The 15,744-nt window shown below is 40.9% G+C and overlaps 1 protein-coding gene across 1 annotated transcript in view; it reads right to left on the bottom strand.

The window, feature by feature from the left end:
* The window catches only part of RAMP1 (receptor activity modifying protein 1), a 63,329-nt gene that overhangs the window by 33,903 nt on the left and 13,682 nt on the right, over positions 1–15,744 (bottom strand). Inside the window, exon 2 of the mRNA XM_072977619.2 lies at positions 11,751–11,889. Coding sequence (XP_072833720.2) covers positions 11,751–11,889 — 139 coding nt within the window. The remainder of the gene's footprint in view (positions 1–11,750; positions 11,890–15,744) is intronic.

The following is a 15,744-nucleotide window of genomic DNA, read 5'->3' as shown; positions in this document are numbered from 1 at the left end:
TGGGGCCACAAGGGTGAATGTCACAGTTACCTTTTTCTCAGAGCCTCCCAGCAAGCAAGCCTCTGGAAATGTTATACATTATGTACAAAAGAATCAAGCACTGCTTAACAGTAGTATCCTGGAAAGAACATAACTCCAGATAGCCAAGAAATGCTAAGTAAGAAAAGCAACATACAGTAAAATGAAAAATAGATGATCAGGAGGAGGAGGATGGACAATCACTGCTGGGAGATTCAACACTTAAATCTCAATGAGAATGTACCCAAACATACAAGTGGCTTCTATGTCTCCATATGGGTCAATGACTAAAGTAAAATGTTATTGGATAAGCTATTTATAAGCATCATTACACAATGACACAGCTCCTTTCTCCTGTACAGTATGCATCCCAGAAAAGCAATCTATAAGAAAAGAATCAAAGTACAGTATACCTTTGCTTGCAAACAGAACTAAGATTTCCATACTTAACATTATGGCATTGGCATTAACATGTGCTCCCAACATGTTTCTGGGTTTATGTATTTAGATATTGACCTTTATTTATTATCTACATTATTTAACATTGGATCTTACACTTTACTTTGTAGTTAAAATGTAGTTTGCTTACTCAGGGGAAGAAACCTCATGACCAGGACCTCATTGCTTTAACTGTTCCTAACAAGGGCTGGTAAAATGTTAATTTGTCTGTCTGTCTGTCTGTCTGTCTGTCTGTCTGTCTGTCTGTCTGTCTGTCTGTCATCTAATCATATTTTCCATTTAACAGTATGCATTAACAGGCTGTGCAATGGAGGTGGTTTCTGGGAGCTGTAGAGAAAAAAAGGAACTTCTCCAAGCCTTTTCAGCTTGCTGGTTGATGTGCAAAGCAAACCTAAGAGTAAGGAGATTTTGCCTGTGGCAAAAGAAGGGCTTACATCTCTATTGAGAGCCCACTTTCAACTCTACTGCAGCTATGTTATTATTTGGTTTCTATTGAAATATCTACTGAACATTTCTGTATTAATCATACTGATTTACTCAAAGTGGAATCTAAATAGCCATGGCAGAATAAGTACTCAGCAGAGCTTCCTTTTTTCAAACAGCTGTCAGACTGCTGCAAAAATGAACAGCATAATGAACTAGCTCATTTCAGTGAGTTCTTCTGCTGTTGAATATGCACATAGAAGAAAGTATGTTTGCAAATGCTCACTTGTGAGTAAATGAAGTCAACTGCAGCTTGCCAAGTAGAGGCAGGTATCAGGGTAAAATGAATTGTGGCAAGGCAGTGTTAGATTTGTAAGAGCAGAAATGTCCACAAAAAGCCCTAATCCAGAGGAAATGCACACATGAAATGAACTTTCCCTGCTCACATACCAGGGCACATTGCTCAGAGCAAGGTAGGGAACATCCGGGTCCTCCAGAGATATTTGCAGTCCCCACCAGCCCTGGTCAATATAGCCGATGGGTGAAGGATTATGGGAGCAGTTGTCCAACACTACCTAGAGAAGCATAGATTTCCCTTTCTTGGGTTAGAGGAAGGGGCAGTATCTAGGGCTAGCACTCTGGACACCTGCTGAGGCCTGCACCCTAGCAAAGGGCCCACTGCTGAGCCAGGAAGCCTTGCGCTTGCTCATCCCCCTTGCTCATCCCCCACTGCCTGCTGGCCTGCCTTCTCTAAATGTGGAAGCAGTGGCAAGAAAAAATTCTGATCTTGAGGGAAATGAAACAGTTCTTTCCATTGGTCATGGGCTTTCCCTCAGGCTCGTTTTCCTAAGGTGGGCAAATTGACTAGGTTGACAGTGGCACAGAGGGTCCACTGACAACATTTTGCCCCCAGAAGAGCCAGCAGGAGAGGGAAACTGTACGTTGCAAGCTTGAAAGCCACCTGCAGGTGTACCTTGCAGGTGCTAGACTCAGTTCGAAATTCTTCTCCTCTTACAAAGATTAGCAGAAAGACATTTTTCCTAAATTATCTTCCTGCTTGAAGTAGCAATTTTAAATTACTAATGCCCATGGAGCAGTAATTCCTTTCTGAACAATTGCAGTCTAAGTACCACTTGCAAACACTGCCCTCCAGTTTCATGGATGTGCTAAATTTGCCATTCCATAAATCAATGTTAGCAATTTTGAATCTATAGTAAAAAAAAGTGTAAGTCTTAAGTGGTAGATGGAAATAAATGGTGTTTGCTTCCAGAGATAAACCTCTGCCTGCCTGAAGAACCCTATACATCCCTGTCTGCATGGTTACTGTACTAGTATTAGTACTAGTACTGCTGCTGCTGCTGCTACTACTACTTGTTGTTGTTAATTTGATTGCTTTTCTGTCCATCTGGCAACCAAGGTAACTCTGGGTGGTTTACAGCAGATAAAACAACAGAGTAACAAAATAATATGCAAAATAATACTAATACAATCGAGGCATAACTCAAATATCATAAATCATGATTTGATTTATAAGGATTTCAATTGGAAATAACCAATGTGCAAAAATATCTTCTGGTATCTGTGCCTGCTTCTAGATTTCACTGGTTCAGACATCATTAGAAGGTTTTGCTCTCATCCTGCCCTGCCCCAACCTCTCTACTACTGTTGTTGGCAAATCTAGAGGAGAAAAAGAAGTCATAGAGCTTTAATAAAGAGAGAACGAAATCAGCTTCAAATTACCTCATTCTCACACACACTTCACTCATTTTTTTGGAGAGCGTTACATCATGTCATAATCAAATCCCTGTATTTCTGTGTTTTTTGCAGCCCTCTTTTCAGTCCTCAAGAAATCAAGCCATTTTGGAAAGAGCAGGACTGCAGTGCAGAGTTCACAGGAGAAGATAATCTTAGCACCACTTTTTGAAGAGGCATGGCTTTGACATTTACAGTGACATTTGCATGGTTTTGCTATTTACAGCAAGTTAGCCTATGACTCTGCATCTACTCTTCCCCCACTCACTACATCCCTTTTTTTCTGTAATGTTTACCATTTCCAAAATTGCTCTAAAATGTGTGTTTAGTTTTGGATATATTTTTAGGATTTGCTTTCAAATTTGTATAATTGTATTATTTATGCTGAATTTTAAGTTTTATTTCTTTTAGATATGTATGCTTTCATTTGTTTGTATTTTTTCTTATGATTAAAATAAAATAAAATAAAAAACGCTACTCACAATAGTGTTCACATATTTTTCTGCAAGCTAAAATGTTTTAAAAATGCAGTCCTTCCTCACTGCAGCATTTTAATAGTTTTAATAAGAGTCTTGATGGCCATTTCAATCACATGTTTAAAAGTATTTGTCAATTTTTTTTAATTAGCACTAGATTGTTTTCTAGCCTACCTTTAACAATAGTTGAAATAATCATACACTTAAAAGTGAGCTACAACAAATTAATGTAGGTTAAACTGATTTTTAAAACTGGTTGTGTAGAATTGTCCTTCCTCTATGTGCTAAACTATGTTATGTGATTAGTGTGGATGGAACATTGCAAAGGTTCAGGGCTATAAGATCTCACTAGAAAATACAATGCACACCCTGATTTATTGTCCATGTGAACTTTCTTTCAGGGACAGGTCCAGATTCAGTTCTTTGTCTGTTCTAGTTCCTACACTTATCTAGGAAAAAAAGTAGTTGGACAATTAACCCCAGCATAAAATGTATGTGAATGTAGGCCGGTCCTTGTGATGTTCCATTGATGAGAGTCAACCGTTACAGAAAGTAAAGAGTGGTCTCAACCGACTAGATAGGCGGGATATAAATAAATAAATAAATAAATAAATAAATAAATAAATAAATAAATAAATAAATAAATAAATAAATAAATAAATAAATAAATAAAAATCCATTCCTGTCTGGCCATGAAGCTGATTTTTCTGTTTTCCTTCAGTGGCATTTCAGAACCAATACTGTAGTTTCCCATTAGAGGTATAAATCTAACGCAGGGACAAAATGGGCATGGTGGGAAGGTTATAGCAGTTGAAAATCAGGCAGAATGTGTTCAGAACGCTACAAGCTGCCAAATGTGCAAAAAAGAAAAACCCACTTGTCCTCTCTTCACACAAAATGTGGGATTTGTGCAAGAGAGAGCCAGTGTGGTGTTGCAGTTAGAATGTGGGAATAGGATCTTGGAGACTGAGGGGGCAACTACACTGGCCACTTACCCTGCCACTGGCATTGGACTGGGCAGTGTTAAAAGTCAAATTAAAGCCTCGTGACTGCATGGCATAAGGCTCAATGCAGGGAAGCCATCTGTGCAATTGTCTTTTTTTGAACAAGGAATAATTTTTTCTTGTGGTCTGAATGTGTTATGATTGGTTTGGCAAAGCTTTCTGTCAGTGTGATCACGTCTGAAGCAAAGGGATATTCATGTAGGTGCGAGTTCCCTTTGGCTGAGCATTCTTTGTCTCTAAGCCATTTCTTTCAAGTGCCTAAAAGCACTTAGAAGAACAATAAAATGAAAGAGAGAGAGGAAATGGAAATTGCCAGTCAGCACTTGGTAGCACCTTGTTAAGGCAGCTTAAAACAAACTGAATTCTCTGCCTCTGCCCCCTTGCTGGTTCTTACAAATCTGTGAGGCTGCAGAGATTTCATCCAGCGAAACTTCATTTCCATGGGTGTTAATCACACCGAATGAACCTGTATTTTACTCACAGTGTAGTCACATCCTTAGTGTCAAATTCCTACTTGGCCATGAAACTCACTGGACTATTTGCACCCCTGAGCCTCTCTCTCCCTCTTAGAAAGACTGCTTTGAGGATAAACTGGAGAGGAGAACAGATGGCATATAAAGACATCAAACAAACAAACAAACAAATAGTAAGAGATCCTGAGACTTAAGGGAGGCAACAATGACTTTAAACAATGGGCTGTGCATGCAATATTTTCTAAGCAGCAACATTAAAGAAAGAAAAGAAGGGGGGAATGGATATGAAGCAAACACTTTCTTATTGCTAATATTTGTGATCCTCTTGAGAAATGATTATCTTATCACTTAATATGATGGCATTTAGCATTTTAACCAAAATATATTATTTTAGGCTGCTAGTAGTAGTAGGAAACTATCAGTTTAGACATTCCCACCAGACATAGTATATGCTGCTCTTGTGTGATGCGTCATGGGCAATCTGCTTACTTATCCCCTCATCATTGCAGAAAAGAAAGCAGCAACCGCCACAAGAGGCCCGCAGTTCTGCGATGAATTACAGTGGCAAAAAGATATGTGATGATGCACACATTTTCCTAGGCACTCAGAGGATATTTTTATCCTTGTCCAGCTGGAACAGCTGCATACGAAGTTAGAAAGATGTGGGCTGCGGCAGCACAAAACAAATTCAATCCACACAAGGCTACCCCAGGATGGGCCAGGACAACCAAGGCAGTGCTTGCTTGCAGCTAGACTTTCATGAAAATTGTTCTTGTAGTAGTCACTGCCAGCTATTATCATAAGAAAAGTGCAGGGTTTTTTTTGAGGGGGAAGCAGCTCAACCTCCCACAAATAACTAAATTATTAAGTATTAGCAATGGTGTGTGTGTGTGTGTGTGTGTGTGTGTGAGACAAAGAAGCTCTTCAAAGGAGAAGATGCTTGGATGGCGTTCATTGCTAATCACAGTCAAATATTCCCAATCACAATCCATGTAAATACGTACACTGACAAAAGATGCTTTTGTCTAAGCTTATTGTTATTTGATATTTTGTTTGGGGCACCACAATTTCAGAGGTACAACCGAGAAACACAGTAGAAAAAAACTTAACTGCCCAGTTAACTATTTCTGAGTTCTTAGCTCTTTCTACTAGCATTTTCATCCTTGGACAGATATAACAGCTACCATCTCTGAGGATTCATTGTGTAATTTGAATGGATCTGCACTTCTGCAGTAAGCTAGTTGTTGTTTGAAGCAGTGGCGTAGTATGCGGGGCACGGGGTGGCTGCAAAATTAATAGGGGGTGCAAATCTTAGGACAGCCTGCTGTGCCCCCCCCCGCCCACGCTTCCCCTTCCAAACAAAGAAAGGCAGGGTGGTGGCCTGGCAATTTGCCCCCAAATTCTGAGGGGAGGGGAGGGGACTGGCAGCAGGAGGAATTGAGGGGGGAATATATCAAATTGCCACACAAACTTGCCCAGGAACCACTCTCAAGGTGGGCCGGGGCATGCCATGCAAGCCCCAGTGCCCGGTCTTCAGCAGGCTCCACCATCTTAGGTCTGCTTGCTGGCTTCCTGGCTCTGCTGCACCACACTGACAGCCCACCAGTCCTCATGGGCCCCCACAACTGCAGCAAGGCCCAAATGTGGGTCCCAGGAGGGTGTGTAATTCCGTAGCCCCATGCCTTGTCCTCCTGTGTGCTCTTTTTGCCCCACGAGCCTGGTTCAATAGCCAGGAGGCAGAGAGGGGAGGCCGGCTGGTGTGCGTACACCTCTCTGCTTCAGTTGCATCACCACCACCAGCAAGGCACACTCGGCCTAACTGCACCTTCCTCCTGGTCATCTTCCCAGCTGCGGATGTTTGCAAAGCCCAGGAGAAGGAAATAGAGGACAGCGGATGCTTGGTTTCCACGGATGGCGGGCAAGTACCATGAATTGCCAGTCCCTCCACCATGGCGATCTGCTCCTCCCTGGCCCTCATCCATGCACTCTCAGGAGGAGGCAGACTCTTTAATTCCGTTTCCATGATAACACACTCCAGCTTCAGACGGGAGCGGGGAGGGGACACCAGGTATTAGGCTAGCCCAGAAGAATGGGTTTTGGATGGGCCCATCTAAGAGACTGGTGCTTGGAACCTGTCCTGGCAGAGAAGGTTCAAGAGAGGAGTCCTGCCCACCTCCTAAGGCCCTCTCGCAGGCAGGCAAGGCAGACCCTGCCACAGTTGTCGCTCTTTCTGGGATTTTTGCCTGCCATCTGAGGGCAAAAGGTTCATGCCAAGTGGCATGCTGGTTGAAAGCCAGACCCCTCCAGGGCTTGTGGCTTGTGCTTCACTCACTCGCACATCCCAGTGCTTCCTTTGCCCCTGGTGCTGGCCATCCACGCTATGCCACTGGTTTGAAGAAGCCATTTGTACAACCCATCATACACACACAAAAAAGCCCTGGCTAATTTTGACTAAGGCGATACACTTCACAGTACACCGTTAATTGAACAGTCTCCCTGGGGCTGATGAGTATGGACAAGTTGAAGAACTCAACGGTCTCTCTGCACCATGGGAACTCTCTGGCGCTACTCAAGCAGTTGATGAGGAAGACGATGCCAAGAATATGCCATAGAGAGGCTGCAACTGTTGCACAGATTACTGTTGACTTTCCATGCTGTTGACAGTAAAAGGACTTCCAATGATCCTGCACTTCATAAGGGAGCCTTAACTAAAAGTCTAGGACCCACACTTCACAAATATTTATTGAACACTGAGGCACTCTTGACGCTGCCATGAAGTCCCATGTCTACTGTTCTCGTTCATTAGAAGAAAGGCAGGACACAAAATTGGTAACAATTAAAATAATAGTGCTAGATTCCAACCATTTGTGTTTACTTGGATTTTTCGGCTTCATTGAAGCTGAAAATACCACAACAAAAACAAGTGACACACAAAAAATACAAAATCATACCGTCCCTTCCTTCCTTTAGGCAGAACAAGTTGTAATCAGCCATGATACAAGGAAAGGCTTGTCACTGTGCATTTCACACTTCAGTGCTGTACTTATGAGATCAGACACTGGCGAGACAATCTCTAGCCTCAGGTGTCACACCACAAGATGTCATCTCTGTTTCACTTGCATGTTAAAACAGGTTTCTGCTGTTAAACAACCAGCTCAGTACACAAGAGTGAAAGACCACAGGGCCATCTTTTTGTTCTACTTTTCCTGCCCCTGACAGGCCTGGAATGAATCTTATCACTTTCTTAAAATTTTGACAAGATTCCCAAATCTTATCCTCAACATGAAGAGCAAAGCTTCACAGTGAAACATGAAACAGAATTCCACTCTTTCACTGCAAGACTGAACGTGCAGGCACAATCCTACCAGCCTGCTAGCTTACTCAGGAGATCCAGCCGCACATGCCAACTTATACCTGCAATTACAGGAAATACTCTTTATTGGACTGCTTGTTCTTGAAAGCAAGCCACACCCATCAGGGTCTCTGCAGGATCAGACACATCCTCTTCCATCCCATCACGGCTGGAAGCTGAGCTGCACTGAAACTGGCCCAATCATGTGAACATCTCACAGTCAGGCCACAAGCGCCATATCTTTGCCAGATTTCTTTATGGCTCTAGTTACATTATTTTGAGTTGGGTCCCCAGTTGGATAACATATTGTTTAACACTGCATCTTAGGCCTAAGCAAAGAATCTCAAGTTCTGGCAGCTGACTGTGTTAACTGGGCAAAACTCAGAAAAGTTATTTTACCAAACTACAACTCCTAGAATGGTCATTATTTCCAGGGTACCCATCAGAGGTCCTTGTTAGTGAAGATTTGAACCTAGGACTTTCTTTCTCACTACTGAGCCTGCCCCTGTGGGAGTACTGAAGCCCTCACTCACCTCACAATAGTCAGCAGCACAGATCTTCAACCCAGGGCCTTGACACCACGGTTTAATCAACTAGGCTAGCCAACTGGGGAAACAGCATAATGTATGCCCACCATGCTTTTAGGGAGATGTCCACTTCATATGCTCACTGCAGTGAATGCTGTGTGCTCATAATGTTTCTGAGGAAATGTTCAACGCTGGATTGGTAGCCACACCAAGGCAGCTGCCTGCCTGGACAGGTTGCCTTAAGGAAAGCGTAGAGGACCAGGGCTTTCACTATTACTTGGACAACTGTCAGCATAGTTTGTATTATTTGTTTTTACATGATGCTCATCTGTCCAAAGAATGTTTGCCAGGCACAATTATAACTTTTAAAATAGTCAGAAAGTACAGACATTGAATTTCTTAATCTACAGCTTGGAAAGCCCCACCATTGTTATGACCATAGAAGAAATTCTACTTAGTGAAAAACTAGCACTGCTAGAAAGCTAAGTAGTTTAGATGTGGAGTTTGATTCCCCCCATAATGCCTCCTAGAGAGGAGTTGGATTCAATGATCTACAAGTCCATTCTAGCTCTGCAATTCTAAGAGTATTAAGAATCTCAGGAGATGTTTCAGGCAAAACAATTTTAAATACCTACTCTTATTGATGAAAATTGAGTGAAATTTGATCTCTCATAGATTCTTTTGTTAGCAGAATTAGAATTTTTTTCAGATTTATAAAGCAGTATTTTAAACCATTACAAATGTATAGATATTTTTCTCATGTGCATGGGCTAATTTTTATCTAGCTTTTTGGGTTTTCTCAATACAGTGGTGCCTCGCTTAGCGAGTGCTTCGCTATGCGATGAATTCGCATAGCGAGGAGGTCCGGGCCATCGCTGGAGCATTCGCTCAGCAATGGCCCCTATAGCGTTTTTTCGCTTTGCGATGATCGCTAAGCAATTCGCTTAGCGATTTTCGCAGAACGAAGCGGGGAGAACAGCTGATCGGTGGTTCCAAAATGGCCGCCGGAAGGTCCGCGCCGCATTTTCGCGCCCTGCCCTCGCTTACCGAGGGCGTGAAAATGGCGGCGCTATGGAAAAACATCGCTTAACGGTGAGTTTTAAAGCCATAGGAACGCATTGAACAAAGTTCAATGCGTTTCTATGGCTTTTTTATTCCCGTTTAGCGATGTTTTCGCATAGCGAAGGTTAATCTGGAACGGATTAACCTCGCTATGTGAGGCACCACTGTAATTGATTACAATGGCTTGTAAACTGTCATGGCAATTTGTCTGAATGCCTTTACAATTTAGATCCATTAAAAATAATTTAAAAAATAAATAATAATTAAATTATGGTGATCAGTGTGTTTTTGTTGTGTCTTGTTGTGATACAATACACCCACAACAAAAACACACTGATTACCATAATCACCCATCTCCTGAAAAGGACAAAAGCTGATCCCATAAGGTCTCTAGATACCCACTATTATTTTATTACTATTATTTTAAGGTCTTGATTCTTGGTTTCTGAAAGCTAACACAGCCTGTTAGTCCGACCCTACTGGGTTCTTCTCATGCAGTTACCCCAGCAGCAGACATACTGTATGTGACTCAATGGCCATTATAGATATCTTTCTGTATGCATGGCTTTCTGGGAGAAGAAGGTTGGCGTTCAGATTCAGCACAAACGTAATAAAAATAAATTCTACTAATATATTTTTAAAATGGTGTCAGAAGTCTCAGATTTTCATTTACATGTTCAAGCTGACTATCTGTTACATGTAGACTCAAAAGCAGGTTAACAAGCAGCTGTAGAGATATTTACATAATGAAAAAAATAACAATCATTTAAAAATTCCTTTTTTGACACATGAATAGACCAGAATAAATCACTGTAATGTTATACACATAAATACACAAAAAAGTATTATTTGTTTGTTTGTTTGTTTGTTTTATTAGATTTATACCTCAACCATCTAGACCAATGGTCTACCCTGGGTGGCATTACAAAATTTAAAAAAATAGAACCAATAAACATGCAAAAATCCAAGATGTGAAAATGTAAATATTAAGATACAGCAGGAGGGAAAGCCTGCCTAAATAGCCATGTCTTGAGTTCATTTCTAAAAATGAGCCTTCCCATTTTGCTCTGTCAAATCTTGCAAGATCGGCAAAAGTAAAGAGCAGAGGTAGCAGGAAAGAGGTGGGAGCCAAGGCTAAAGGGCATTATGAAGCTTTTCACGTCATGTATTGGGCCCTTGACAGCCTTTAAGCCAGTGGTTCCTGATGTGTAGCCTGTAGGATCAATGGTGCACCATAAGAGGTAGAGCCTATGGGGATGGAGCTTCACTGCAGGAGGCATGAAATTGATGAACCAATTACACACAAAGGAGATAGCAAAAATCACAGTGATGAAACCTTCTCTTTGTTTCCTAAAACAGTGGTTCTTAACCCTGGGTTACTCAAGTGTTTTTTGACTGCAACTCCCAGAAGCCGTCACCACCAACTGTGCTAGCTGGGGTTTCTGGGAGTTGCAGTTCAAAAACACCTGAGTAACCCAAGGTTTAAGAACCACTGTCCTAAAATACATCAGGTATAAAATGTCAGATGCAATCTCTTAACATGAAAATACTTATTGATACTAATGGGAAGATGATTGCGATCTACCAAATTCTCCCCAACACTATGTGGTGTTACCTTTTCATCAGTGGAGCCCTATTGTAGTTAAATGCACCATGAAGAGTCCACTAGGTTTATCTGTGAGCATAGCTGCATTTTTAATATCTCTTCCCATATGACTTTGACTCCCATCAGTCATAGGCTATGCTGAAATGGCATGCTCATATATATATGATGGCTTGAAAAGTTTTATATGATGATGCAACATAAAGTAAAAGGCAGTGGTTCAGGTATTTCAGGTATTTCAGGCATCCTCCTGCACTTCCATCTTTCACCCCACTACAGGTGACAGACATAGGGTGTCTCAGGAAAAAAAAATGGGACAGGGCCCTAGTCCCTGCAAAGCCTCCTAGGCATCAGCCTAGTCAGCCTTATGAATGATACGGCCTTGGTAAAAGGTGGGGAAGTTTTGTTCCATACAACCATCCAGAGTCAGGCTCAATTAAGCTCTCCTCTAGCATTAAGAACACCAAATGGTAGAAGTCTCTTGATGTTGGTACAGGCATACTGTGTTGCAGGGTGCCCTGAATTCCTGGAATCTAGTGTGTCATTTCCATAACGCATCTAATCCCATTGGATAAAATAAAGTTTATTCTTTTACACTCACCCCAGAGTCTTCTCCCAGTCACACCAAAGTGTCTTCCTGAGAGTTTCCATGTCAGACTTAAACTTGCTGTGGCAAAATTCCTGCATGAGTTGCCCATAGGTGGCTTCATGGCATGCAGTGACAACAATAAAATGATGTGCTGAAATGGGGGAGGGAAAAAGAAGAAGAGAGATATTTTTTAAGGGGGATAGGATTGTATTGCTTTATTCACTGATTCTTTCCATATTTCAAAAGTAACCAGTAAATGCAGGTGGCATTTGTGCAAAATAGCTGAACCTTTCTTTTGGTGAATAGTAAATAAATATTGCATTTCCTTAGTTTGAAGAACAATTTGTTACCCAGGACGTAGACACAACAGGAGTTTCTTTTATATGTTAACATATGGAGAAAGTGCCTAAAATGAAACAGCATTGTACAAAATATAAAAATAAACAGGACCTATTTGCAGGCTACGGTATTTCTGTGCTTAAGTTAGCAACAACATATACAAGAACAGTGAAGAGCCACAGAAATGTGCCCTAAAGGGAGAGGAGCGTCAGAAGAAGAAATGAACTAAAAAAAAAGGATTAGAAACTGCAAAAGAAGCACTTAGTAAAGGATAGTGAAAGAATACAAGAGAGTTCCAGGACACACCTGCTACAATGGTTGACAAAAAACAACTGAGGCAATTCGTGCGAGGAAAGCTTGGCATGCTCAGCTGAGAAGGCAGTTACATTACTAAAAAACAAAACAAAACAAACCCTGCTTAAATCAGGTTTGTCCTGTTTTGAATTGCCATAAAAATGGGTGAACACAAGACATGGATGTGGAATTGATTTATTTAAACTGATCCCCCTTATATGAACACCTCTGTCCACATTAATTTTCAAGTAGCCCTCATGCTGGCTGATTCTAACAGCCACTTTTCCCTGCTGTTATTGTGTTAAAAGTGAAGTGTGGGGGAGAAGCCCAGTTGCCAAGCAGCCTGCAGGAGCCCCCTACCACTTCTTTGCTCACCCAAATCTTCTTCCATCCCAGAGGGATGGATAAGGCAAGATCAACCCAAAGAGGTGTCTCTTCACCAAGGTGGTGCACAAACCCTGGAACTGGGGGGGGAGAGAGAGAGAGAGAGAGAGAGCGCACATGTCTGGCAAAGGTGTTTCTTCAAAAACACTGGATTAAATGTTTGTTGTATGTGTTGAGATTCAAACACCACAAGGCTGCCATGTGACTTGGAATCAACTTAACTTGATTTCACTTACACTGGCACATATTCCAAACCATTACTTTAATGTAAACGAGCCTTGAATGGGCTGAGCTTGCACCAAAATGATACTGCTCAGCTCTACAAGTTTCTGAAACATTCTGCACAGACCAAGAAAACGCCTCAGTATGTGTTCACAGAGACCACAAAAAAGAAACATGTGTCATGCTAAGCATAAAGCAAGTGCAAATAGATTACTGAAGTATGGAAAAAAAACTTACATTGAACAGATGAACTTCTTATTAACTTATGGGGGGAACAGGAAATTAAGCTACATGTTCCTTGATTGCTATAAGAACTAATGGCAAATACGGTGGGTAACATAGAGGGAATCAGACCCTCCCAGCTATTTTGCTTAAATAACATACATGAAGTCACATTACTTTTTATTTATATGGCTATTTACAGGTGTTTCTAAGTACTGTATTCTAGGAATAAAATGAGAATTTTAAAGACTAGGTAAGTGAACTGTAATCATATTACACTATTACTACTTAATGCTTGTGACACTGCAAAGATGAAGTAACTGGTAAAGAGAATTGAGTGCCTTTTAAGGAAGAATTAACATTCCTTAGTGATGTGACAACACACTATTTATTGTAACAATTTTAGTATTTTTGGAGACAGAAACTTCTAAGAACTCGACCTTTAGAAAAACAAAACAAAACTGTAAACTACACATTTATCAGATAGGTAACACTTTTTCAAGATTAAATATGTTAAGTTGTAATTGTCAGGTTTCATTCCAGTTTGGCCTTTTATTTTTATTCTTCCGATTTAGATAAGATTGCCATGCTTCACCTCCTGGCTGCAGGCAGAAGTCAGATGTACAGCATGAGAATTAGATCTGGATGAAGACACAGAGGTTGCAAAACCAAATTCCAGTTGGTTTCCCCCCTTAAAGCTTTAAAAGATTAAGTTAACAACACAAATTACCAGCAATTCAGCAGTGACTGGAAGGCCTGCTCACAGTCATTATTTAACCTCTTTCTATTCTAAAGATCATCTCTGAAATGTGGTTATTCTTCTTGGCAGAAATGCATAATGTGAAAAATATTATTTCAAGATTGGAACTGAAACCTTATGCTCTTGGATTTCTCTCTCACTGTGGTACAAATTCAAATTCTGTGCCAAAAGCATTCAACTCCACCATGACAATAAATAGTAAAATATATGCATTGTTGTATATTTGCTGAACATAAAATAAAATAGGAGAATTTTATAATTTACAGCTTTATTGTGCATCTAGAATTTAGGGAAGAGAGACTGATATGGTGGAAAATTGGCATGTTTAGGTATATGAGAAGTGGGAGCTCACCCTCCAACATTTTACAGATGAAAATGAGGGCATTTTTGTGACCATTCTATTCATCTGTCAAAATCATTGCTTGGATGAGCAGGTAATGCTAAACACATTGCATTGCTGAAGTCTGCTCTACTCCACCAGGCAGTTGCTGCATTGGAACTGCCTGTCCTTCGTCAGCTTCTGAAGCACTGGGTGAGAAATCAACAGACCAAAACAGTGTACCTGCTCTTTTCATATTCTTCATGTGAAGAAAGTTTAACAAAATGCTCCGAAAGCAAAAATGAGAGAACCACTACAACCCAAACATACACAGCAACTTAGTCTGTCAGCATAGATGTGTCATAGATTTGTGTCTTCAGGGCTTGCATGATGGATCTTTAAATAGATAAATAGCAGTTGCCTTCCCACTCCAGTTGGAGCAGGACTGTAGTGGAAGGGAGGGCTTGGGCGGTTCGCTTCTGGCATGCTGCTCCTCCTGCTAGTTATTTATTTTTAAAAACAAGAATACTATGGTGCCTGCAAAAGCCAAAGGGACACCAATGTCATCCTAAGCTATGCTGTTCAACCATATAAATTAGAGGATGTGGGTCTGATATTCAATGACAAAGTTCCACATATGAGTACAATACCCTTTGCTCATCATTATCAGAACTCTTGACCCAGGCACAGAATGCTGGCACAGGTGTATGCTTCCTCCAGGGACATCCTGGATATCAAAACAGCCTGTGAAATCCATGGAGACACATGATAGTGCCTCCACTAAAATAGATCAGCAGCCGATCTGGGGGTGGGAAACAGTCAACAGACTGACTGACTACTTTTCACTACATCCTCTCATGTGCAAGTTGACAGACAAAGTGCTGATTTCTGTCTACAGCCAGCCAGAATGCTCAAACTAGAATACTGATTATACCCGAGAAGCTGGTATGTCTAACAGTTTGAGTCAAAACATGTTTACTTGAAAGCAAATCACACAGAGGCACACATTTCCCCCCAGGTATCAAAATGAGGTGCCTGTCTCATTCTATAAGACCAAACATTGAGATTCTGTATGATTTTCTAAATGTCCCATGTCCAATGTACTTGAACTCATTTATAATATCAAGCTAGTAAATAGCAGGGACACTTTAAATATTGGAATTTTGAAGGTTAAAGGGGGGAAACTCCATTTTGATTTTTTAAAAATCTAATAAATATATATTTCCAAATTGATGCAAGAGTGAAGCAAGCTGTTTGAGGAAAAGGAGGTACTATCTAGAAACTGTAGAACAAACCTAACATGATCAAATGACAGGCTTATTTTATATAATACAACTCGTTATAACCTTCTTACCTACACAACCTTTCTTTTCCCAGCAGAAGTGCCATAGACTGCCAAGATTAAAAATATTCACAGCTTCAGGCTGCTGACATATTAGTCCTCAGAGATTCCTCTTGAAGCAATG

The sequence above is a fragment of the Pogona vitticeps genome, chromosome 1 (assembly GCF_051106095.1).
Source record: "Pogona vitticeps strain Pit_001003342236 chromosome 1, PviZW2.1, whole genome shotgun sequence".
Lineage (NCBI taxonomy): Eukaryota > Metazoa > Chordata > Lepidosauria > Squamata > Agamidae > Pogona > Pogona vitticeps.
This window is presented reverse-complemented; position numbering and strand designations above follow the sequence as displayed.